Below are 25,522 nucleotides of genomic sequence, written 5' to 3' on the forward strand. Positions count from 1 at the left end.
GGGAGGGGGGGGGGATCTACCAAGGGCAGGGGCCCCAGGCCCAACCACACCCACCCCAACATTCAGTCATACACTGCATAGGACAATAGACACTGAGGCTGAGTTCATCCTCCACCTCTGCTACATCTTCTCCACCTGCAGAGTGGACTCCTCAAGAGCAGAGGCCACCAGCAAAAGATGGTAAAAACCTTGATTCATTAACCTGTATAGAGCACTCTATGTTGTATTTTGTATTGTATTAATTGTAGACATTGGGATGTCATTTCATGTTATTTCTAATCTATTTAAAATCTTTTAAACATATCTGAGACCAGAGACTTTGGTCTAAGCTGACTGATAAATCTGCCTCCCATTTTGCAATAGGAGGGCCAGTATATTTTAGACAACTGACCATCATCTTTGTAACAATGGTATAAGATTCAGAATTCGGAGTGTAAACTGGAATCATGCATTCAGTGGGTTAAGGGATTGGAGACTACAGGGACTGTGGGATTTGACTCCACTCTGGAAATCAAGAAGAAAAAGCCACAGGATGCTGGAGAAGGAAGAATATTGCAACGAGTGCAGGGAGAAGTTGAAATAGGTTCTGGGTGATAGGGAAGAGTTACCAAATGACTGGGAAAGTAAGGCTGAAGTGCTGAGGGGAACTGCCAAGATGATAAGTATGTTAAGAACCTACACATTGGACGCATAGACAAATGCTTTGTCACATGTTCATTCAACGTAGTCAGTAGACATTTGAATAGAATCTTGGTACAAGTAGAAGTTCAGCCCTACATCAGTTAAGTAGAATGTTGTTCCTGGATGTTATGGACCCACCAGTTACTATAATACCATCTGGGACCACAGCTATCGAGGAGAATGTTCACCTGTGGATTACTGTCAGTCATGTTGTTGAGATCAGGTTTCTGTGAGACTTGGACGATCTGTTGCTCTTCTTCTTTTTGTACGTGAAAACAACAAGCCGAGCTGGATTCTACAGAGTCTCCAAACCCCTCTCCACCCCTCTGTAACAGTGTTGTCATTTAATGCAATTTGTTTTATACTTTATGGGGCTATTATATGCTGAATGTGTATTTTTACAATATCAGGTCTACTTATAAGACATTTCAATTGATGCCCTACATCTTAACCCTCTCAAGGCAGGCGTTGCCGATTTGCAACAGTTAAAAACTAACAACCCGATTACCCCACATACATATTTTTTTTGTTTTTTTTGTTTTTTTTTACTCAGAAGTACGACTGCAGGACTTGGTTGTGCATTAGCAACAAAAAGTTTAATTTGAGCCTGAGAGGGTTAAACAATAATTCCAGAAAATGAGTTTGAGCTGTACTACATCAAAGAAAAACACAGCACAAAGGACGTGTTAACGAATGATCAGCTCACACTGACAAGCTTGTCACGGTCAACTAACCCCGAAACAGCCTTAACACAGACTCTGCAACCCCATAGGATTACTAATCTGATTAGACAGCTGAGAGATTTCTTTTCCAACCCCTCAGTCTCTCGTGTGTGAGGTTTCAGTCAGACATGTCACTTGGTCATGCTTTGATGTCTGTTTCAAAAAGCTAACACGGTGAATATGCTCAGTGTAAAGCTCCACAACGGGACTTTGCCAACTAGTTGATGTCACGATGGCCAAAACCATATTTAAACATTTTTTCTTTATTGTTTGTCAGCTGTAATCCACAGACATATCGTCACACTGAGAAAAACCCACCTGTATTAACATGCTTCATTCCATTTTCATCCAAATCAATAAAGGTCTGACTTCTGGATCCTTGTGAACGACTCTTCTTCCAAGTCTTCCTCTCTTTTCATTTTGGGAATTGAGATAATCTTTAAAATTGCAGGTTAATTTCTGGGGTCATCTAGAAGACAAGGATGCAAAAAATGAAGGAATCCTTCAGACAATCTTTCTGTCTTTCTGTGTTTATGACTTCAACACAAGAGAAACATCAAATCAGTGATTAGGCTGAGGAGAGGGATCGGCACATTTTAGTTTCTTTCTCATTTGCATCTACATTCACACTCTTGCAGCAGAACATGCTAAACTTGCGTAACACAAGGTGACATTTTCCGCTTCTCTAGTTTATAGCATGACTGACATCCTCCATTCTGTATTTCCCAGGGGTCTGGACATACTAAGAAAGAAAGGAAGGAGCTTTACTTTGGATCTGCCAATAGACTCAGTTAGCCTGAGCCTCCAGGATCTAATAGGTTATTTCCAACCGCCTGGAGATCACCTAGAACATGAAGACAAACAGAACCGACTGCGAGCTCTGAAGAACCGTCAGAACCTCTTTCAGGAAGAGGTAGGGTGCACTTGGACATATGTGTGTTTACAAACTAACTTCAGATCATTTTTAACAGTTTTTGCTTCCAATTTTAAAGATTTAGTCTAATATATTTATATATTCTGCCTCAGTACATACATACAGTACATCCACCCCCAGTGAATTTTGTAGTGGTTTATTTCTAATGATGGAACATGTTGGAATATTTAATGTCTAAAATGTTATTTTAAGAAGAAAAAGAAAAGATGAATCAATTACTTTACTGTATACACGAATTGTTTTCTTTTAATGACACAATCCATGTCTGTGAAACTGTTGCTCAAAGAACTGCCAATTATATCATGTTTGCTTTCACATTGTGTCCATAGTGGCTGAAAATATTCACAGTGGCCCAAACCATTTCTCTACTAACTTGTAAACATGCGTTTTGCTCCTGTTTACTTGGAGAGAAATTGACACACTTCGAGCTTCCAGTGGCCATTAGAGGAAATGCAGTTTTTTTGGCACGTCTGTGTTTTTCAACTCAGATATTAGCTTGGTCACATTATCTATATCCAAATCCATAGAATGATTTAACGGCATTCAATTTGCTTTTATTTCCTAACTTTTCTGTGACTACACTCTGTTTTGTAGAGCTCATTTCAGGTGAATAAAGTAAAAACAACAGTTTTCATATTTCTAGGGGATGATCAGCCTGGTCTTGGAGTGCATTGATCGGCTTCATGTCTACAGTAGTGCAGCTCATTTTGCGGAGGCAGTTGGAAAGGAGGCTGGAGAGGCCTGGAGCGCCATTCTCAACTCCCTCTACCAGCTACTGGGTAAACAAGCGCACAGACAGAAGCACAGAAAAGATGCAATAACTCAAATTGTAATTCCACTCACCTAAAACTACATATTAGACCTGAAGACAATCAGGTTATTTTAAGAGATGACAAATGCTCAGAGATTCATTCAGAAAGGGATCAGAGGACAGAGACAGGTGACATGTGGGCTCAGTAAGAGTTTTCTATGTTACTGTTGTTACACCTCTTGATATCATGTCACTTCTCTCAACTTATTTTCATCTTTCTAGCTGCACTCATCAGAGGGAACAGGAAGAACTGTGCCCAGTTCTCTGGTTCACTGGACTGGCTCATTAGCAGACTGGAGCGACTGGAGGCTTGCTCTGGTAGGTTAGCTTGTCTTTTACATGGTATAATATATTTATGGTTATGTAAAAGAGGTGCTGAAGTCAAAGTACACATTCTCAGAAATGCCTTGGTTACATACAAATGGATGTTACGTAGAAAAAGCAGTTGACATCAGATGACAAGTCAATTTAATCACCTCGTAAAAGGTTTCAGCTAATTTAACAAGAAGCCACCTTTTCAGCTGTTAGAAACATGACTGTGCCTTAAGCTTCCAAGTTTATATTACTGAATCAGCAATATGATAGTGGGATGATAGTGGGAACCAACTGAAATTCTGAGCAATTAGGGGTTTTCTCTTAGTCGGATCATGGATGAACTGAAGGTTTATATGAGCGCAGTGCACTGTGGAAACTGGGTAAGTTGGATTCAGGCTTTGCTCACCAAAACACAATAAAGCTGCTTTAAACATAAAAAGGATCCAGAATTTAATAAACAAAGAACACAAGAGTCAGCAGAGTTTGTTGCTGTGTTGCTGAGTTGGTTGAGGTAAACCCACAAGTGAACGGTGGAAAAACATGCTGATGAATTACACCGACTACAGTTAAATGTTGGTGTCGTTTACAGATAAATAAATAATAGGAAACGAACAGGACAGAGTCGAATTTATTTATTTAGCACATTTAAAACAACGGCTGTTCACCAAAGTGCTGTACGTCTAAAATAATCAAATGAGATAACAACAGAGGAAAAGATGTCATAATTTAAGAAAGTAAGAATGAAATGAGTACAGAACTCATTCTGATTTAAAAGCCAGAGAATAAAAGTGGCTTTTCAAACAGATGAGTCAGCAACAGGAGGGACAATATGAGACCTGAAGTCTGTGATCCTATTGCTGAAGACTTGCCTGCAATGCTATAAGAGGAGCAGCAGTAGGAGAATTAAGAACAGAGTTAATCACAGTAAGTACAGTACGAGTCTGTGACAGTTGTTAGCCACGATCTTAGAGAAACACTTCTTTTTGCTGCTCTTACAGTCTTCTGATAATTTAACAAAGATTCAAAGTTATCAAAAGACACATGTTCGGTCAGTTTTTCTACACACGTGTCTGAGTCCTCTGGTGGCATTATTGAACCAAGGCTTAGTTTTATGTTTTTGACTCCTGGTTGTGAGTTGAGCAATGAAATCAAGGATCTCTAAGGAGGTTGAATTAAACAGAGAAAGTAAGTCGTCAAGTGGATGGACCTATCAAAAGGTAAGGCGTGACTACAGGTTTTTTTTTGTTCTTGTCCAATCAGAACTGTCGTGAGAAGACCAAAATGCCCAACAGATTTACTTTCCCAAGTGGACCGCTTGCCATAATGGTCTACCTGGTAGTCATATTTTATTAGAACTTTATTAGGATTTTTGAGTTATTACAATTACAATGGACAAAACTGGGGGATGGAAAAGAAAAAGAGGAAAGAAAGAGAAGTTGAGCACAAAGTTCACAGAAGGAGAGGGAAAGAAAAATAGAGAAGCAGATGGAGAGAGAGCAAAAACAGTGAAAATCTGCTGAAGAAAAACAACAAAAACACAGCAGAGAAACCACGGCAACGACCAGCATATGGGGTAGTCTACCTAGTACTCAAATTCTGATGATTTAGAGTCTACCTGTGACACTGTCTTTACCTTACAGTGTAACCTGCTTTGTGATGACTTGTAACAAACCACAGGTAGAAGGAACCTGGAAACAGTCAAAGGGCAGGCAAGAGAAAAGACTATAAACAGGATGATGATGTCCAACATGAACCAGCAGGTTTAACAAATCATACATTCAAAAGGGAAGAAAGTGAAGACGGAGAGAAATACACCAGAATCGACGATTACAAAATACAAAAAGGCATTAACTACTCTGTTGTTATGATCTGGCAATACATCGATAAAAATGTACAGAAATCAGTTGCAAATTAATCGAACAATATTTAAATAACTTAAAAAAGAAATATTTAAAAAGCACTTTTAACATTTTATTTATTTTCTCTATTTGCTCTAGTTGCATTTGTAATTCAATCTTTTAGTGGTGTCCTGTATGTTTAGAAGTATTTCCACTTTGACAGATAAAATTTACATCATTATTTTACATATCTAACGACAGTAAGATGTAGAGCTGAGTGATGAGTAAGCTAGTTGCCTCTGCTCTTAGCTTTGGGACCTGTACAGCCATTATCGGTTCTCCAAACTTTGACAGTAAAACCGACTCTTAGCTTTTTGTGAACTGTGGTTTTGAATCAAGTTATCGTCACACTGCACCTTATTTTTCAATTACAGGTATATTGGAGGTGCTTCACTGTGTACTGGTGGAGAGTCCTGAAGCACTTAACATAATCAAAGAGGAACATATCAAGTCTATCATATCTCTGTTGGACAAACATGGTCGGAACCACAAGGTACGGGCACTTACTTACCCACAAACACAAACTGGTGATGATGATAGTATATTTTAAAGCCTAGTTATCCCTGGTACACTTGCATCATTTTTTATAGGTAGAAAGGCTGTTCTTTGGATAGCTTGCCTTGGTTATTCTGTTGATTTAGATTCTGTCGGTATGTGTTGTTTCTTTATTTGACTCCATGATGTTGAAAACAGGACTCTGTGAGGTCAGACCCTCTGTTGCAGGACGACTTCTCCTTATTACGTCTGGCGAGATAGGTTTTATGACTCTGCCTTGTTATTTCACCCTTTTTTCATGCTGAAGCATGGATGTAGTACCAATCACATTAAAGTCTGAACATCTATACATGGTGTTTAAAACAAGCAATCTAATATTTTTTTAGGCCCATCTTATGCTCATTAAAAGCTCTTACTTAACATACATCCTGCTAACACACTCAATATGTTAGCAGCAGATCCTTTCACTCAGTACTTTGTTGTAAGGCCTCCATGGATCTAACTTGTTGCAGTGTATCGCACCGAAGATCCACACCCTGGACCTTTTGTTGTGTTGAAATCATTTAGTATCAAGGAGCATTATCCTGATGGGAAAAGTTATTGCCATCAGGGAATACTGTTACCATTAAGGACCAAAAGTTTCTTGTGTCATCACACTGCCTGTGCCAGCTTGCAGTGTTTCCCATCATTTCTTTGAGTAACAGCTAAATGCACTGGGTTGTCACCAGATGTCAAAGAAAACCAGGCCACCTTTTCCCACTGCTCCATGGTACAGTCCTGATACTCATGTGTTCATTGTAGTAGGTTTCAGTCAGAAATACAGACTGAACGGACGCTCTGAGCCCTCTGTGGTGTCTCCAGCCACCACTGACCTTTTCAGCAGTTCAGTATAGATGTCACTACCTGTTTACTTGTGCCTCTTTATATCGTAGAGACAATAACATCTTATCCGTCTTGTTTATAAATACCGTTTAGGTTCTAGACGTGCTGTGTTCACTGTGTGTGTGTCACGGCGTGGCAGTGCGCTCTAACCAGCACCTGATCTGTGACAACCTGCTGCCAGGAAGAGATTTATTACTGCAGACCCGCCTGATCAACCACATAAGCAGGTAAACAAATACAAACATTTGCAATGGTCGGATTGTGGAATCCCATGTCAGTAATGGATTTACCTACTCACTGACATTCATTCACTCCAACAGCATGCGACCCAACATCTTTTTGGGCGTCAGTGAGGGCTCTGCCCAGTACAGGAAGTGGTACTACGAGCTGATTGTGGATCAGGTTTTGCCATTTGTCACAGCAGAGGCCACTCACCTCAGGGTGGGTTGGGGCAACACCAATGGCTATGCACCGTACCCCAGTGGAGGAGAGGGGTGGGGAGGCAACGGGGTGGGTGATGACCTCTATTCCTATGGCTTTGATGGACTCCATCTTTGGTCAGGTGAGCTGTGTGTGTCCAGTGTGTGTACAAAGATGGAGTGATTTTGATTACTAACTCACTGATAATGAAAGTCTGTGCAGAATCATTTTTACCCCTCAGCCCTAGAAGGTAGTAGGAGGTAATGTAATGTAGGAGCTTTAAATTAATACCATAGTTGTATCTACTCAGTAACCTCAACCTAAAGGTCAAAATACTGTGAATACAATAACTCGTGATGGAAGTCACCTAGGATTTTCAAATTGGAGGATGGCAGGACCTCCTAGAATCTCACTGATCTCAACTAATGTTTTCTGAAAATCTTGTGAATGTGATATCTCAAGAATAAGCAAGATTTTGAAATTAATACCATAGGTGTGTCTAACAGGAGACTGAAGGGTGGCACTGGCAGTTGCCAGTATGTTTTCCCATTGAAATGTGAGACTACTGAATGTGGACTATAGTGGTCACAATCTTTAGGTGTGAGAGTGCTGTGCTGCCTCAAGAACTGAGCAGCTTACAGCTGTTAATTCAGCTATTAATTTAACATCATATCAGAAAGCACCAATACGGTGTACATTTTAATAATAATAATAATGGATTTATATAGCACTTTTCAAGAGCCTCAAAGCGCTTTACAATGCCACTATTCATTCACTCTCACATTCACACACTGGTGGAGGCAGCTACATTGTAGCCACAGCTGCCCTGGAGCAGACTGACAGAAGCGAGGCTGCCATATCGCGCCATCGGCCCCTCTGGCCAACACCAGTAGGCAGTAGGTGAAGTGTCTTGCCCAAGGACACAACGACCAATACAGACAGAGCTGGGGATTGAACCGACAACCTTCCGGTTACAAGCCGGAAGGTCCCAACCCCCTGAACCACGTTCGCCATTTTTAGGACACTTTCGAGTTATGGATCCTTTTATTTATTTATTTATTTATTTTAAAATGCACAGAAATAGATTTTAAAAAAGGAAAAGATCTTTGTATGAAACTATGTTTTTTTTTAACTGTTGGACAGTTATGCAAAGTGCCTGCAAGATGTTTTTTCTGCTGAAAAAGGCCAAAAAGAAAAAAAGAAAACATGGATGGATGGATCACATCCATGGATCACAATAACGTAGGAAATACTCTGTAAAGTAAAAGCAAAAACCATAATGGAAAAATGTCCTGGTATAAACTCTGATGTCGTTTTGTACTTAAACAGTTCAGACTGGAATCAAACTAAACTGTTTCTCGCTGCACTTCTGTGTATCCTGTGCAGGCTGCATTGCGCGGACTGTTAGCTCACCCAATCAGCATCTCCTTCGATCAGAAGATGTGGTGAGCTGCTGCCTGGACCTCAGTGTGCCCAGTATCTCCTTCAGAATCAATGGCCAGCCAGTTCAGGGCATGTTTGAGAACTTCAACTCTGATGGCCTTTTCTTCCCAGTGGCGAGCTTCTCTGCTGGGGTCAAGTCAGTGTTTCACTGAAGCTCATCAACACAGCATGATAACAGAGTTATTGTCTTTGTTCTCCATGAAGCTTGCTTTATTTTTGTCTTTTAAAATGGATTTGCAACTGTATAATGACTATAAGCACAACTTACATGCACATCCTGATTTTGTAGAGTGATTGTTGTCCTAAAAACAGCGTAGCATACTTCTGAGACTATTACAGTAACTGCCTGATGAGTGTCTTACAAAAGTTATCAGTGGGGTTGTTGTTATATTAGGACAACAATTATGTGATATCACTGGGATTTATAAAGTTACGCTGAAACCAAGCACACCATTGTTTTTCTTGTGACATTACCAATAAGTTTGATGTGTCACATGGCCCTCTTCCTATTGAAAAAACAAAAGTTGTATCCAAGATGGCCGACTTCTAAATGGCCACCATGGTCACCACCCATCTTGAGGAGTTTGCCCCCTCACATATACTAATGTGCCACAAACAGGACTTTAATATCACCAACCATTCCCATGTTATTACGCTGTATCCATAGAAATGGCCCACCCTGTAGATTTGGTATTTAGCTTTTAGCTGGAATTTTCAATATATAGGGGTTCAAACCTACAAACTAATGTCTCGTCACATATAGAATATTCTTTACTGGCCAAGTCAGTCATTTTATCTCAACCTAGTAAAGCAAATGAATGTTAATATAAGTATTAAAAACAAATGATGTTAATTTGCCCAAATACTTCTGCGCCCACGAAAATGGGAGCTATGCATAAAATTCCTCGTCAGTCAATGCAATGAACCTATTTTTGTTAAACCCCTGAAAGGCTCAATGTCAGCACTTTAACCCTGCCATGCATGAATTATGACAACCTCAATCAGGATTTTTTCTTAAGTATTTTAATTCATCTTTAGGCATTAAAAGATGAATAAAAAATACTTAAGAAAAAATCCTGATTGAGGTTGTCATAATTCATGCATGGCAGGGGTTAAATGACAATCATTACAATGAAACACGTCATACATCTATAGCAGGGGTCGGCAACCTTTCTGATGATGAGTGCCATCTAAAATTTCCTCAGAAGTCAGTGTGCCATATGACTGCATTAGCAATAAATTTAATAACGCTCCATATTAACAGTTACACACTATATGGATACTTTATTGATCCCCATGGGGAAATTACTTGTTTTTCTCTGCATTTGACCCATTCACTCAGTGAAGCAGTGGGCAGCCCACTAAGCAGGCGCCCGGGGAGCAGTGTGTAGGGACGGTACCTTGCTCAGGGGTACCTCAGGGTAGCCGTTAAGTGGATTCGAACCGCCGACCTTCCGATCATGGGGCGACCACTTTACCTACTGAGCTATCCCTGCCCCGGAACCACTTTCTAGAATTATATTTGTTTGCAGATGTTGGCAGCTATCAGCGAATAGTTATCAGCTATTTTGAAACAAAAAAAGACTTTTTCTCCATAACAAGAACTCATAACAGCAAATACAACAGAAAATGCAAATGCTATTTATGGTCTCCTCATAACAATGATGCGAAATAATAAACTGGGCCAATATGGCATGTTTGTTAATATAGAGACACACATGTTAATGTGATCTCTGGTCTCCCACTCAGAGACACAGGTCTCCGAGTGTCCAGCATTCAGAGGCTACCTGAGGACAATCTTCATGTGAGAGAAAATCTGCTCACACAGATATGTAGAGCCAAATACTGTCAATAAGGCCTCTGCAATGTTCTGAAGACAGTTACACAGAGTCAAGCTTTTCAGTTCAATCAGCTGCATTTTGATGTCCTCTGTGTCGAGCCAGTTAATGCGAGACAAATCCAACTAGCAGCACAACTAATGTGTGTATGCGAGCTAATTTGCGATGTGCACCGCTGGCCATTTATTTTTTAATGCACCTTATCAGATTATTTCACTGCGTGTCGTGCCCAAGGCTGGACTGGGACACAAAATGGGCCCGGGCATTTTGACGAGACCAACCCACCAGGTATTAAAGCCATAAAGCCTTTGTATGAAAACAGACGCTGTTGTGACAGTGATGTACACTGTCTTGTTGGTATATGTATAATTTCTGTACATTTCTATAAATTTTGCATCAGAGTGAGCGATAAACAAACAAGAGAGATGGGACTTGTGACAGAAAAGCCGATCAGCTGATCATTGATCAGTTTCATGATTGAAGTAGAAACAGGAGAGGGAGGGGAGAGAATGAGAGGAGAAGAGGCAGCTGACAGCATAAAGACACAGAATAACTCCAGCTTTGTGTCTTTTTCATTGTAGCTGAAGTCCGGGACAAACTGTGCTCCTTTTCACCTCAATACGAAACGCGTAATATTTTTTCTGAATACGAGACAATTCAGTTTTTACGGGACGGTTTGCAACTCTACTAACTAACCCTATGAATAAAATAAAGTTCACTATCAGTAACATCATAGCACCACCCAGCTGTATAGAAACTCCGTCAAGCTGGCTAGCACGCAGTACGAGTTATTGTAACTGACTGTAAAAAGTCAGCACAACGAAAATAAACTCCACCTAAACTTGGTTTATATCTGACCCAGATAGACTGCAGGTCAGAACTTCTTACCTGAAGTTCAGTTCACCTGACACTCGGACCGGCGGCCGCCTCGGGTCTCTCCTCCTCCTGCCTCCCCTTTCCCTCATCCACCTGCTGGCCTCTGTGGAAGCTCCGCCATAGCCACCACCAAACAACTGAGTTATTTTTACACATCTGCCAGCACCTGGCCAATCCACCACCTTTCATTGTTTATAGTTACTAAAAAAAAAAAAAATCACGTGTGCCCAGGGTTGCCGACCCCTGATCTACAGTAACATTAAACGGCCAGTGAGTGGCAGGTATGGAGTGACACATCAGTGTCCAATGTAGTGGTTTATGTGCAAGTATACCATCCACACTGACACAAATACAAGAAAACAGCCTTTGAATAGCTGTCCAATAGTGACCAGTATTAGTGAAAGGGTTCATTGGATCTTGATCGCTTGACTTAAAACTCACAATGGTGTGTACGGAGGCAAGAGTACCAAAAACTCTGTCACTGTCCGAAAATGTAACAGTATATTAATTGGTCAGCAATATGAAGACAAATAGCACAACTGTAGCAGGCTGACTAACTCACATGTTTTTGGTACCTTTCTTTTTATATCATCATCATCATCATCATCATCACTGACATCCCAAATTTGAATGCCTAAGGCAATTTTTGTCCCAGATCTATCACATAAATGTCGGTCCCAGGAGCGCTGCCACTGGGCTGTTTTCTGGTTTTCACAAACTTTCCTGTTTCACCTGCAGGGTGCGATTCCTCCTCGGTGGGCGTCATGGGGAGTTTAAGTTCCTCCCTCCTCCTGGTTATGCCCCTTGCTATGAAGCAGTGTTGCCCAGGGAGAAACTGAAACTGGAGGCTAGTCAGGATCAGACTGCCACCAGAGACCTGCTGGGACCGACTGTCACTTTGAGCCAGGCAGCATTCACCCCTATACCTGTAGACACCAGCCAGGTCAGAAATGTCTTGCTCCATTTTTCTCAATAACACACTTGATTTAAGTTCACTTTTTAATTATTTTTGAAGTCATTCAATAAAGTTTTTTTTCCCTTAACCATAACCAGTAACTGAAACGCTGTTTGTTTTTTGTTCAGATTATTTTGCCACCTCACCTGGAAAGGATCAGAGAAAAACTAGCAGAAAATATCCATGAACTCTGGGTGATGAACAAGATCGAATTAGGCTGGATCTATGGTGCAGTGAGTATTATTAAATGAAAACGAATACCTGTACATAATACCTGGTGGACTGCTGCTATGCATGTAATCCCAGCTAAACAGGTTACATAAAGAGGATTTGGGGCTGATAGATTCTTCAGCACCTGTAGCAGTAGCTCAGTGTTCCAACATACAGAAGAAGCAACTGCTATCACAGCTAGAGATTGATGAGTGCAACACAAATGCTACAGCAAGGGAGAGCCAGGACATCAGGTCATGGGGGAGATGTCATCATCCCCTCCCCCCACCAGCTACTGACAGATAGAGCATCGGTTATGGTTATAAGACCAGACTAACCTGTGCACTACCAGAAAGCCTACGACTTAGTGCTTCACACCTGGATTCTGGAATGCCCAAAACTGTACAAGATCAACAGGACCCTGAGCATCTTCATCAGAAATTCGATGGGGATGTGGAGAACAGAACTGCAGACATCGAGGAAAGGTACAAGTACCTTGGAATCCCACATGCAAATGGGAACAATCAAAAGGCCACTAGGAAAGCTGGAACCACCAAATATCTGCAGAAGATAAGGCAAGTCCTGAGGAGAGCTGAATAGGAAGAACAAGATCCGGGCAATCAATAGCTATGCCCTACAGTTGATCAGTTACCCTGCTGGAATATAAGTTGGCCAAAGGAAGCAATAGAAGCCACTGACATCAAGAGAAGGATGCTGCTTACCATGCTTGGAGGGTTTCACCCCAAGTTCAGCACCGTGAGACTGCAACACTAAGACTACGTTCACACTGCAGGCGAAAGCACTTCAAATCCGACTTTTCTGACCCTATGCGACCCATCTATCCAATCATGGTGTGACAGTGTGAACGGCACAAATCCAATATTTTCCAATCCGATCTGGGTCACTTTCGTATGTGGTGCTGAATCCGATACATATCTGATGTTTCAGAAAGCGACTGCTGCTTGATGGTCACGTCGCATTAAATCCGTCTTTTACGTCACTGACACAAGACAGACGCCAATTATCAGCGCCAGAGAAGACATTGCGAACGCTTCCTGGCCATCCAGTGAAACTGTTGGGAAGACAACGTTGGAGAAACGTGAACATTTTATATGTACTGTATAATCTGCAGATCCTGACAGAAATCTGCAGCTATCCTTTGAAGCAACACGTTCGTGAAAGAACAGGCCCCTGCACGGCATGTGCCATCAGCAGACAGAAGAAATGGCTGATATTGAGAAATCCTACCAGTGGCCCCCATGCTAATGGGAGCACTTGGTGCAGTGACCCCAAACTGAGCAAGTGTCTCCAGCAGATCCCAGGAATGACATCCAACAGAGAGAACAAACACTAGAACACGAGAGACTGCACCAGAATAGTGCAGTCCTAGGAATAGCAAAGATACTGCGCAGAAAGATACTGACTCTCTAACTTGAAGGATAAAGAGGCCAGAGCAAGTGTGGAATTATTAAGATATAGAAGATATATCACAAGATTTAGAAATTGCAGGTCAGTTTCTAAGTGTATAAAGTTGTGTACCATGGACAATGCAAAGGTTAACTGTGACTGTAGGTAACAGAGGCTGCCGGTCACTAAGCTTTTTAGCCGGTCACTTTTAGCGTCCAGGAAGACACTGTTCTTCAGTCTGTTGGTTCAGCTCTTGTTGCTCCAGAGCCTTCAATGAAATACTGTTGATCCTTTTCTTTATTTGAATATTGTCAGAATGAACCGATGAATATTTTCGCTATAAAAATACATGACATCAGATATGTTATGTATTTAGCTACAGCTTGGTTACTATTAGTGTCCTGGCTGCCCTAAACTTTTCTTTTTTCTTTGCATGTGTGCTTGAGGTGCGGGATGATAATAAGCGGCAGCACCCATGTCTGGTGGAGTTCTCCAAGCTTCCTGAACAGGAACGAAGCTACAATCTACAGATGTCTCTGGAAACTCTCAAGTAATGTATCAGTGCAGTGAAATTTGAAATTTCATCATATATATTAGTAAGTTTTCTTTGGACGTTGCAGGAGCATCAGTTATTGTTGAAATTCATAACAAGCATCTGCACATCCCATTCACACTTTTCTTTGTGATTGTGTTATTGCCCATTACAGAACTCTCCTGGCTCTGGGTTGCCATGTTGGCCTAGCAGATGAACACGCTGTAGAGAAAGTCAAGAACATGAAACTTTCATCAACGTAAGACCATTAAACCATTAAAACAAAATGTCAGTTCCATATATAACAGCTGGGTACAGAAGAATATACACATTCACCAGTCACTTTGGAAGTTAAATGTGTTCAATGGCTTGTTAAGACAGATATACAGTGGGACAAAAAAGTATTTAGTCAGCCACCGATTGTGCAAGTTCCCCCACCTAAAATGATGACAGTGGTCAGTAATTTGCACCAGAGGTACACTTCAACTGTGAGAGACAGAATGTGAAAAAAAAATCCATGAATCCACATGGTAGGATTTGTAAAGAATTTATTCGTAAATCAGGGTGGAAAATAAGTATTTGGTCAATAACAAAAATACAACTCAATAGTTTGTAACATAACCTTTGTTGGCAATAACAGAGGTCAAACGTTTACTATAGGTCTTTACCAGGTTTGCACACACAGTAGCTGGTATTTTGGCCCATTCCTCCATGCAGATCTTCTCGAGAGCAGTGATGTTTTGGGGCTGTCGCCGAGCAACACGGACTTTCAACTCCCGCCACAGATTTTCTATGGGGTTGAGGTCTGGAGACTGGCTAGGCCACTCCAGGACTTTCAAATGCTTCTTACGGAGCCACTCCTTTGTTGCCCGGGCGGTGTGTTTTGGATCATTGTCATGTTGGAAGACCCAGCCTCGTTTCATCTTCAAAGTTCTCACTGATGGAAGGAGGTTTTGGCTCAAAATCTCACGATACATGGCCCCATTCATTCTGTCCTTAACACGGATCAGTCGTCCTGTCCCCTTGGCAGAAAAACAGCCCCATAGCATGATGTTTCCACCCCCATGCTTCACAGTAGGTATGGTGTTCTTGGGATGCAACTCAGTATTCTTCTTCCTCCAAACACGACGAGTTGAGTTTATACCAAAAAGTTCTACTTTGGTTTCATCTGACCACATGACATTCTCCCAATCCTCTGCTGTATCATCCATGTGCTCTCTGGCAAACTTCAGACGGGCCTGGACATGCACTGGCTTCAGCAGCGGAACACGTCTGGCACTGCGGGATTTGATTCCCTGCCGTTGTAGTGTGTTACTGATGGTGACCTTTGTTACTTTGGTCCCAGCTCTCTGCAGGTCATTCACCAGGTCCCCCCGTGTGGTTCTGGGATCTTTGCTCACCGTTCTCATGATCATTTTGACCCCACGGGATGAGATCTTGCGTGGAGCCCCAGATGGAGGGAGATTATCAGTGGTCTTGTATGTCTTCCATTTTCTGATGATTGCTCCCACAGTTGATTTTTTCACACCAAGCTGCTTGCCTATTGTAGATTCACTCTTCCCAGTCTGGTTCAGGTCTACAATACTTTTCCTGGTGTCCTTCGAAAGCTCTTTGGTCTTGGCCATGGCGGAGTTTGGAGTCTGACTGTTTGAGACTGTGGACAGGTGTCTTTTATACAGATGATGAGTTCAAACAGGTGCCATTCATACAGGTAACGAGTGGGGGACAGAAATGCTTCTTACAGAAGACGTTACAGGTCTGTGAGAGCCAGAGATTTTCCTTGTTTGAGGTGACCAAATACTTATTTTCCACCCTGATTTACCAATAAATTCTTTACAAATCCTACCATGTGGATTCATGGATTTTTTTTTCACATTCTGTCTCTCACAGTTGAAGTGTACCTCTGGTGCAAATTACTGACCTCTGTCATCATTTGAAGTGGGGGAACTTGCACAATCGGTGGCTGACTAAATACTTTTTTGCCCCACTGTATCTAATTATCCAATTGCATGAATTCTGGGATGCAGATATGGCCAAGATTAGTTTACACCAATCAGAAAGGTGACGGTGAAGTGACTTTGAATGTGGCATGGTTGTTGGTGCCTGAGAGACTGTCGGAAACTGCTGATCTACTGAGATTATTCCACATTAACATCTCTACGATTTAAAGAGAATGGTCCAAAAAAGAGAAAATATCCAGTGAGCGGCAGGTGATGTTGGAGAAGGATGGTCAAACTGCTTCAGGCTGATAGGAAGGCAAAAGTAACTCAAATAAAAACGCATTATATAACACGTCAAGCACCTTGCCACAAAGTAAGTTGATTCAGAGGGCTGGTGAGTGTTTATGACTAGAGCAACAGAAACCCCCACTGGCATGTTGAACTGGATGAAAATGGACTGGTCTCAGACATCAGCACATTCTGGGTATTTAGGATCTCTGTATAACAATGCAGTACTTCACCTCTATCTGTGCAGCTATGAGTTATCCAGTGGTTATAAACCTGCTCCTCTGGATCTGAGTCACATCAAATTGACCTCCACCCAGGAAGCTATGGTGGACAAGCTAGCTGAGAATGCACACAATGTTTGGGCAAGAGATCGCATCCGCCAGGGCTGGACCTATGGCATACAACAGGTACTCACAATGTTTAAACATTTGAAATCAATTTAATTCATTTCAGACAACAATGATCAAGTTGTTTTATATTGTAAGGAAAAACTCCCTTTTAACATGAAGAAACCTGTGTCAGAACCAATCTGCACCCCCAAGCCAGTCACAGCAGTCGTGGGCTGTGGGTTACGACTGGAAGACAGGACAAGCACATACTGTGGACGAGAGCCAGAGTTTAATAGTAACTAATGATTACATGCAATGTGCTATATAAACACACAGGTAGTGAAAAGAGGTGTGAAGAATGGACTGATTGGACCGATTCTTATACAGCGCTTTTCTACTCTCATGGAGTACTCAAAGCGCTGTATACAACATGCCTCATTCACCCATTCACACCCGCTCATATAAAAGCACTGCTAAACTCAAGTGCAAACTAACCAACATTCACACACATTCACACTCCGATGCACTCTGTGCATCATGGGAATCCCCCACAGTCTAGACCTATTTCAGTGTAACTAAGATGATTTTATAGGAGAGGGCTTACCCTCTCCTATAAAATCATCTCCTACCCTAGCAACCAAAAGTTCCTACTTAGCAAGCCAGCAGTGTGAGAGTGAAGTGCTCTATTGAGTGATAAAGTACTACGAGGCCTTTCAGATAAGATGGGGCCTGATAGTTCAAGACCTTGTATTTGATGACAGTGATTTTAAATTTGACATTCCGTTTAAAAGGGAGCCAATGAAGAGAAGTCAGTATGGGAGAAACATGCTCTCTCTTTCTAGTTCCTATCATTAGAATTGCTGCAGCATTTTAGATCAAATAAAGACTTTTCAGGGAGTTTTTGAACAACCTGATAATACTGAATTACAGCCTAGAAGTAATAACGTGAACGTGTTTGTCAGCATTACTTTCTAAAAGAAAACAGTGCTATGTATTGACAAAATTGTGGAGGAACCCTCAATGGCAGTTAGAGGAACTGCAGTTTGTTTCTGTTCAAGGCCACCCCAGTGGTACGAAATGCTGCTGTGTCCCCTCTTAGCTGTAAATTCTAACAGGCTAATTCTTTCTTCTATTATATGAATTCTTTAATTCTTTGTTTTTTGTTGTTGTTTTTTCCATTTTGTAACCTTGTTGTGTCTCTTGTCAGGATCTAAAGAACCGTAGAAACCCTCGTCTGGTCCCCTACGCTCTTCTGGATGAGAGAACCAAAAAGTCCAACAAAGACAGTCTGAGAGAGGCTGTCAGGACTCTCCTGGGATATGGATACAATCTTGAAGCTCCTGACCAAGACCATGGTACAACATGTTTGCTTCAGTAAAAACCATCATTCATTGTATTTTCTTTTCATTTCCATAACTTTTGAGAGAAAAATAAACACCTTAAATATTCAGAAGTACAGTATGTAAGATGTAAGATTTTTTCCTTGACATTGCATTGTTAAGATGCTCACCAAGTCCACCTGTTTTTACCTCTCATTCCTCCCATGCCTCCCTGCCATCCAGCAGCTGAATCGGGCCTGAGTAACGTGTCGGCTGAGAGGTTCCGCATTTTCAGAGCAGAAAAAACATACTGTGTTAATACTGGGAAGTGGTACTTTGAGCTGGAGGTAAGAAGCAAGAAAATAGTTGTGACTGAGATAAAACGCTTAATGAGCATCACTGAAATACATCAGAGATTGTCTGATACAAATATTAAGCTCTCTGTGAAACATCTTCCTAATACATCCTTACTTTGGGAAATATTTTTCTGAACAAATTACTCAACTTAATTTTACACCCTTATACAATCAGCCACTGATTTGTTTTTTATGATGATGATTTTGATTCACTCGCTGGGCCCACGTCCTCACTTTAGGTTTGACAGTGTTTTAGTAGATAAAGGTGGATGGCTTAGACATGAATTGAGCTGCGGTTTGGGGAAGGCCTCGAAGGGGAACCCATGCAGTGCAGTGGTGCTTTTTCTAAACATTAGACCCATAAAACTTTAAACTGGATCTATTTAAGCATAATTAAATGTTTTTATGTTCGTTGCAATACGAATATTGTAAAATGGATTTGACTGTGAATCATGAGCCAAGCTTGAAACCTGGATCCCCCGTAGCCGGTTACCAAGATTACGTGAAGTACCCTCAGAAGGTCTGCTAGATGATGTTAATGCAGCACTACGGGCAATACCTACAACCACGATTACCGACACTAACAAGCTGATCTACAATACGGCAGCAGTGATCAGTGAGATGCTTCGCTACAAGTTGAACAGCGACAAGGGGCAGTACCCTCCATGGAGAAGGAGGCTAGAGGGCAAGATCAAAGTAGCACGGAGGGAGGTTAGCCAACTAACGGAGTTGCAGAAAGGTGCGACAAATAAGGTGCCTAAGAAATACAGCAAGCTGTCCATACCTGAGGCCTTGGAAACTGCCAAGCAAAGACTCACAGCCTTGGCCAGCCGCTTGAGGAGGTACACCAGAGAGATAGAAGGCAGGAGAATAAACCAGCTGTTCTCCACAGAACCAGCAAAGGTGTACTCTCAGTGGCAAGGGAACAATAAGAGAGCAGCACCACCAAGGCTGGAGACGGAGCAATACTGGAAGAGCATATGGGAGAAGGACGCAACCCATAACGGCAATGCTCAGTGGCTAGAGGATCTGAGGGCAGACCACAGCGACCTCCCTGAACAGGGTCCAGTAACCATCACAGTGGCAGATATCCAAGAAAGGGTCTCCAGTATGAAGAGTTGGACAGCACCAGGGCCCGACATGGTTCACACCTACTGGCTAAAGAAGCTGACTGCACTCCACGAGCGTCTGGCAGCACAAATGAACCAGCTGCTAGTTAACGAGAGACACCCGGAATGGCTAACTGAAGGTCGGACGGTCCTGATCCCCAAGGACCCCAAGAAGGGACCGGTCCCCTCCAACTACCGACCAATAACCTGCCTCAGTACTACATGGAAGCTCCTGTCAGGCATCATATCGGCTAAGATGAACAGGCACATGGGTCAATACATGAGTGGGACACAGAAAGGAATTGGCAAGAATACCAGAGGCGCAAAACACCAGCTACTGGTAGACAGAACAGTCAGCAGAGACTGCAAGACCAGACTGACCAACCTGTGCACTGCCTGGATTGATTACAAGAAGGCCTATGACTCAATGCCCCACAGCTGGATACTGGAATGCCTAGAATTGTACAAGATCAATGGGACCCTAAGAGCCTTCATCAGGAACTCAATGGGGATGTGGCGTACAACACTAGAGGCCAACTCCAAGCCCATAGCACAAGTCACCATCAAGTGCGGGATCTACCAAGGAGATGCTCTGTCCCCACTGCTGTTCTGCATAGGCCTGAACCCCCTCAGTGAGATCATTAACAAGACTGGCTACGGATACCGACTACGGAACGGAGCAGTTGTCAGCCACCTCCTGTACATGGATGACATCAAGCTGTATGCCAAGAGTGAACGAGACATCGATTCACTGATCCACACTACCAGGCTATACAGCAATGACATTGGAATGTCGTTCGGACTGGAGAAGTGTAGTCGGATGGTAACAAAGAGAGGGAAGGTAGTCAGAACTGAGGGGATTGAACTACCAGAAGGCAACATTGCAGACATAGAGGACAGTTACAAGTACCTGGGGATCCCGCAGGCGAATGGGAACCATGAAGAGGCCGCTAGAAAAGCTGCAACCACCAAGTACCTGCAGAGGGTCAGGCAAGTCCTGAGGAGTCAGCTGAACGGTAAGAACAAGATCCGGGCCATCAACACGTACGCCCTGCCCGTGATCAGGTACCCTGCTGGGGTAATAGGCTGGCCAAAGGAGGAGATAGAAGCCACTGACATAAAGACAAGAAAGCTCCTTACCATGCATGGAGGGTTTCACCCCAAGTCCAGCACCCTGAGGCTGTACGCTAAGTGGAAGGAAGGGGGCCGGGGATGAGACAACGAACATCCAAGAATACATTGGGAAGATGGCCCCAACTGACCGAGTGCTCAGTGAATACCTCAGGCAGCAGAAACCCAAGAAAGAGGAGGGAGACGAGGAACCATCATGGAAGGACAGGCCCCTGCACGGTATGTACCACCGGCAGATAGAGGAGGTGGCTGATATCCAGAAATCCTACCAGTGGCTGGACAAAGCTGGACTGAAAGACAGCACAGAGGCACTAATCATGGCAGCACAAGAACAAGCTCTAAGCACAAGATCCATAGAGGCTGGGGTCTATCACACCAGGCAAGACCCCAGGTGCAGGCTGTGTAAAGATGCCCCAGAGACAATCCAGCACATAACAGCAGGGTGCAAGATGCTAGCAGGCAAGGCATACATGGAACGCCATAACCAAGTGGCCGGCATAGTGTACAGGAACATCTGTGCCGAGTATAACCTAGAAGTCCCGAGGTCAAAATGGGAGATGCCCCCAAGGGTGGTGGAGAATGACCGAGCTAAGATCCTGTGGGACTTCCAGATACAGACGGACAAAATGGTGGTGGCTAACCAACCGGACATAGTGGTGGTAGACAAACAGAAGAAGACGGCCGTAGTGATCGATGTAGCGGTTCCGAATGACAGCAATATCAGGAAGAGGGAACACGAAAAGCTGGAGAAATACCAAGGGCTCAGAGAAGAGCTCGAGAGGATGTGGAGGGTGAAGGTAACGGTGGTCCCCGTGGTAATCGGAGCACTAGGTGCGGTGACTCCCAAGCTAGGCGAGTGGCTCCAGCAGATCCCGGGAACAACATCGGAGATCTCTGTCCAGAAGAGCGCAGTCCTGGGAACAGCTAAGATACTGCGCAGGACCCTCAAGCTCCCAGGCCTCTGGTAGAGGACCCGAGCTTGAAGGATAAACCGCCCGCAGGGGCGTGCTGGGTGTTTTTTATATATATATAAAAAAAAAAAAACACCCAGTATATATATATATATATATATATATATATATATATATATATATATATATATATATATATATATATATATATATATATATATATATATATATATATAAACTTGTTTTTAGACTGTGGAGCTTGAAACTAGAAAATTTTCACTTGTTCCATTGGCAGATTTTTTTCCCTCTTATTTCAAGCAACAATATCTTGTATTAAGTGAAAAAAATCTGCCAATGGAACAAGTGAAAATTAATATAGTTAGTATATCTTACTCTTTAGCTGATTTTGTCTTATTTTAAATGTGATGAAATTATTTTGACTAGAAATAAGACAAATATGCCTTTTATTATATTTGTAAAACACTTTCCAAACTGGATATTAACGTGGTCCTAATCATGTAGGTTCTAACAGCTGGAGAGATGAGGGTCGGCTGGGCCAGGCCAGGATGTCTACCAGACCAGGAGCTGGGCTCTGATGATCAGGCATTTGTCTTTGATGGCTTCAAGGTGCAGTCATTTCACAAATCTCATTTATTTATTACATTCAGGCATTTTTTTTTATTTCTAATGTGAATGTTCATTATCTTTACACAGAAAAATGAAAAACATCAGCCTCTTTACAATAACCTACATTTTTAATAAATGAGTCAGTTTTACATCCTATGATTAGTTCTTAATCCAACTTATAGTTATGAAAAAATACAATCTCTTTTAACACTTGTTATTCTGAGATCAGGTCCTGAGTTGTAAAAGGACTGACTGGACACTTTAGGTTGGAGACAAATTATTGCTCCAGGTGAAAAAGCTTGAAGTATCTCAGCTTTTTATTCATGAGTGGGTAGGGGAAGAGTGGGGAACCGATGGGTAGACTGCCAGTGCAGTGATGACATCAGAAATCTTTGGTCCAGGTCTTTCATGTTCAACTTGAAGGAGTTGAACCCGCACACATCTTGTGTTGGCCAAGGAGAGAGTGGCCTGGCCTGGTTACTTAGACCACTTTCACAGTGACCTTAATAAGCACTAAACAATGGATGGATGTATAGACAATTTGATTCATACTATGAGCATCATAGAAATGGCAAAAACAGTCAATATTTTTTCTAATGGGTAGACAAAAGCCTTGGTAATAACACCACTACATCTCCACACTGATCATCCCTGTAACTGCATGTGTGTGCACGCACCCCTGCATGTACTGTGTTTTCTAGGTGCAGCGCTGGCACCAGGGGAATGAACACTTTGGCCGAGCCTGGCAGATAGGAGATGTGGTGGGCTGCATGGTGGATCTGAATGAGCACACCATGATGTTCACACTCAATGGAGAAGTGTTGCTGGATGATTCTGGATCAGAGCTGGCCTTCAAGGACTTTGAAGTCGGTGAAGGTCAGTACTCTGTCCTGGACAGCACATGCATTTGTAAAAACAGGAGACACTGCTCATTTTCAAGACCAAAGAGTAAATCTTACTAAACATACCAACTAGGGAAAGCAGGTGGCCCAAGTGTTCTTCTGGGTAAATAACTGATGAAAGAACATATTTACTCAATTATTAGTCTGTCAATTTTGTTAGCCTGTTTCTTACATTTAATTAAATGTGTTTCTCCTATGTTTCAAAGTTTGTAACTATGATTTTTTTAACAGCTGACTATTTCTGTAGGAAACTCTTAAAATGTCAGTCGTTACTTAGAAAACTTTTAACACAGAGGTTGGAACCAGCAAACTTTGGCATTTGAAAAAAACAACAACTAAATGACTGACCATACTGTTGCCAGTTAATTTTTAAACCAATGATGATAGATATAAATATATTTCGTCAGTAGTAAATATATTGAAAAGCAAAGCTTTTATCACAAAGGTGCAACATCTGGATACACTGTATGAAATATAGGATATCTTTCAATAAGAAGCTGTTTATATTAGAGTGTAAGATACCAACTCTTCACAGCAATTTTAAGACAGTATAGAGATATCAAATGTCTATCCTAGAAGAATATGTTTATGTGGTGGAGGAATATAAGGATCCAGGTGTCCACATATACAATCAGCTGAAGTGGAAGACCAATACAGAGGCTGTACAAAATTAGGGAAGGAGCAGGAAATGGGCATTTCCTAAGGAAGCACAGAGTCTGTCATTTTTTTAAGCCGAAGCCAAATTATTATTTGGCTGTCTATGCAATTGTCACTGTGTCCAGTGTTTTAAACAGATCAATGAAGTGCACAGTGCATCTCCTTCTATACAACACAGTCATCATTTACTATCTTACAAGCTGATGCCGAGGCGCTTAACCAGCATATCCTTTGAACTGCAGTTTAGTTTAAGACTGATGGCAAAAAACACTTTGAATGCTTCAGGTTTCTTCTTGGAAGTCAGAGTAACTCCACTTTTAGAAACAGGATATTTATACCTCTGTTTTATTAATAGTCCTAAAGCTCAGTAATGTTATCTGGACAGCAGCCGATAAGTCTACCAGATTCATTTCTTAGCATTGTCTTCTTTGATTTAAGGCTCCCAAAGGTAAATATGTCAGAATAGTTTTGATGATAACTCACTTCCCAACATCTCTTCTCTTCTTCTTTCTCTTTTCTGTCCTCCGGTCCTGTCCATTCTGATTGTAATAACTTAAAATGTAAAAAAAAAAATAAAGATCAAATAACCTATGACAATCAAGTGGACCAGCAAAAGCCGTAATGGTCTGCTTGGGAAAATAAACCTGTTGGGCGTATTTCTTGGCCAGAGAGGCAAAAACAAAACATAATTTTGGTGATTAAGGAGCACTGACTATGATAGCATTTAGATGTGAAAGAAGCAGATTATCTAGTGCGCAGATTTTAAGATACATAATTAATATATGTTTTATAGGATTTGACTGTTTTTGTCTGTCACAGGTTTTATACCAGTTTGCAGTCTGGGTGTGTGTCAGGCTGGGAGAATGAACTTTGGTAAAGATGTCAGCACTTTAAAGTACTTCACCATTTGTGGCCTACAAGAAGGCTATGAGCCTTTTGCTGTTAACATGAACCGGGATGTCACCATGTGGCTTAGCAAGAGGCTCCCTCAGTTTGTACCAGTACCCCTCCACCACCAACACATCGAGGTGAGGACAGGACCGTGGATACATTTCAACACATTCTCAATATTTAACAAACGTGTTGAATAAATAACCAAAAAATAAGCTGAGCTGAATAAAACATATGTTTGTGTTTCTTTTTCAGGTGACGAGGATAGACGAGACAATAGAGTCGTGTCCATGCCTGAAGGTCACTCAGAAGTCCTTCGGCTCACAGAACAGCTACACTGACATTACCTTCTACAGACTTAGCATGCCCATAGAATGTGCCGAAACCAGGTGCCCACCAAACGGCAGCCTCTTCTCACCAAAGAGGGTAACAGATACTTTTTGTAAAACTCACATAAATGCAATCAAAAATGCATAAATGCAAATGCAGGAGCTGGAGTTCTCTGGGCAAAAATGCCTTGTTAGAGGTCTGAAGAGAATGATCATCCGCGTTGAGCTGCAGCAGTAACTCAAATCGCCTCTTGTTACAAACAATGTGCAGAAGTGTGGGGCTTGGTGTGTTTATTTCCAGTTGTAGCTTTTCT

General features: G+C 42.0%; 1 protein-coding gene across 1 annotated transcript in view; it reads left to right on the plus strand.

Annotated features, from left to right (window-relative positions):
• ryr2a (ryanodine receptor 2a (cardiac)) overlaps nt 1-25,522 on the plus strand; it is a 316,621-nt gene that overhangs the window by 122,228 nt on the left and 168,871 nt on the right. The window contains exons 13-30 of the mRNA XM_080872616.1: nt 2,133-2,316; nt 2,981-3,116; nt 3,371-3,466; nt 5,736-5,854; nt 6,832-6,965; nt 7,059-7,300; nt 8,545-8,737; nt 12,054-12,258; nt 12,399-12,503; nt 14,334-14,437; nt 14,595-14,678; nt 16,895-17,054; nt 18,184-18,331; nt 18,539-18,642; nt 22,325-22,429; nt 23,131-23,305; nt 24,808-25,016; nt 25,135-25,305. Coding sequence (XP_080728742.1) covers nt 2,133-2,316; nt 2,981-3,116; nt 3,371-3,466; nt 5,736-5,854; nt 6,832-6,965; nt 7,059-7,300; nt 8,545-8,737; nt 12,054-12,258; nt 12,399-12,503; nt 14,334-14,437; nt 14,595-14,678; nt 16,895-17,054; nt 18,184-18,331; nt 18,539-18,642; nt 22,325-22,429; nt 23,131-23,305; nt 24,808-25,016; nt 25,135-25,305 — 2,674 coding nt within the window. The remainder of the gene's footprint in view (nt 1-2,132; nt 2,317-2,980; nt 3,117-3,370; nt 3,467-5,735; nt 5,855-6,831; nt 6,966-7,058; nt 7,301-8,544; nt 8,738-12,053; nt 12,259-12,398; nt 12,504-14,333; nt 14,438-14,594; nt 14,679-16,894; nt 17,055-18,183; nt 18,332-18,538; nt 18,643-22,324; nt 22,430-23,130; nt 23,306-24,807; nt 25,017-25,134; nt 25,306-25,522) is intronic.

This window comes from Rhamphochromis sp. 'chilingali', assembly GCF_963969265.1.
Source record: "Rhamphochromis sp. 'chilingali' genome assembly, chromosome: 22".
NCBI lineage: Eukaryota > Metazoa > Chordata > Actinopteri > Cichliformes > Cichlidae > Rhamphochromis > Rhamphochromis sp. 'chilingali'.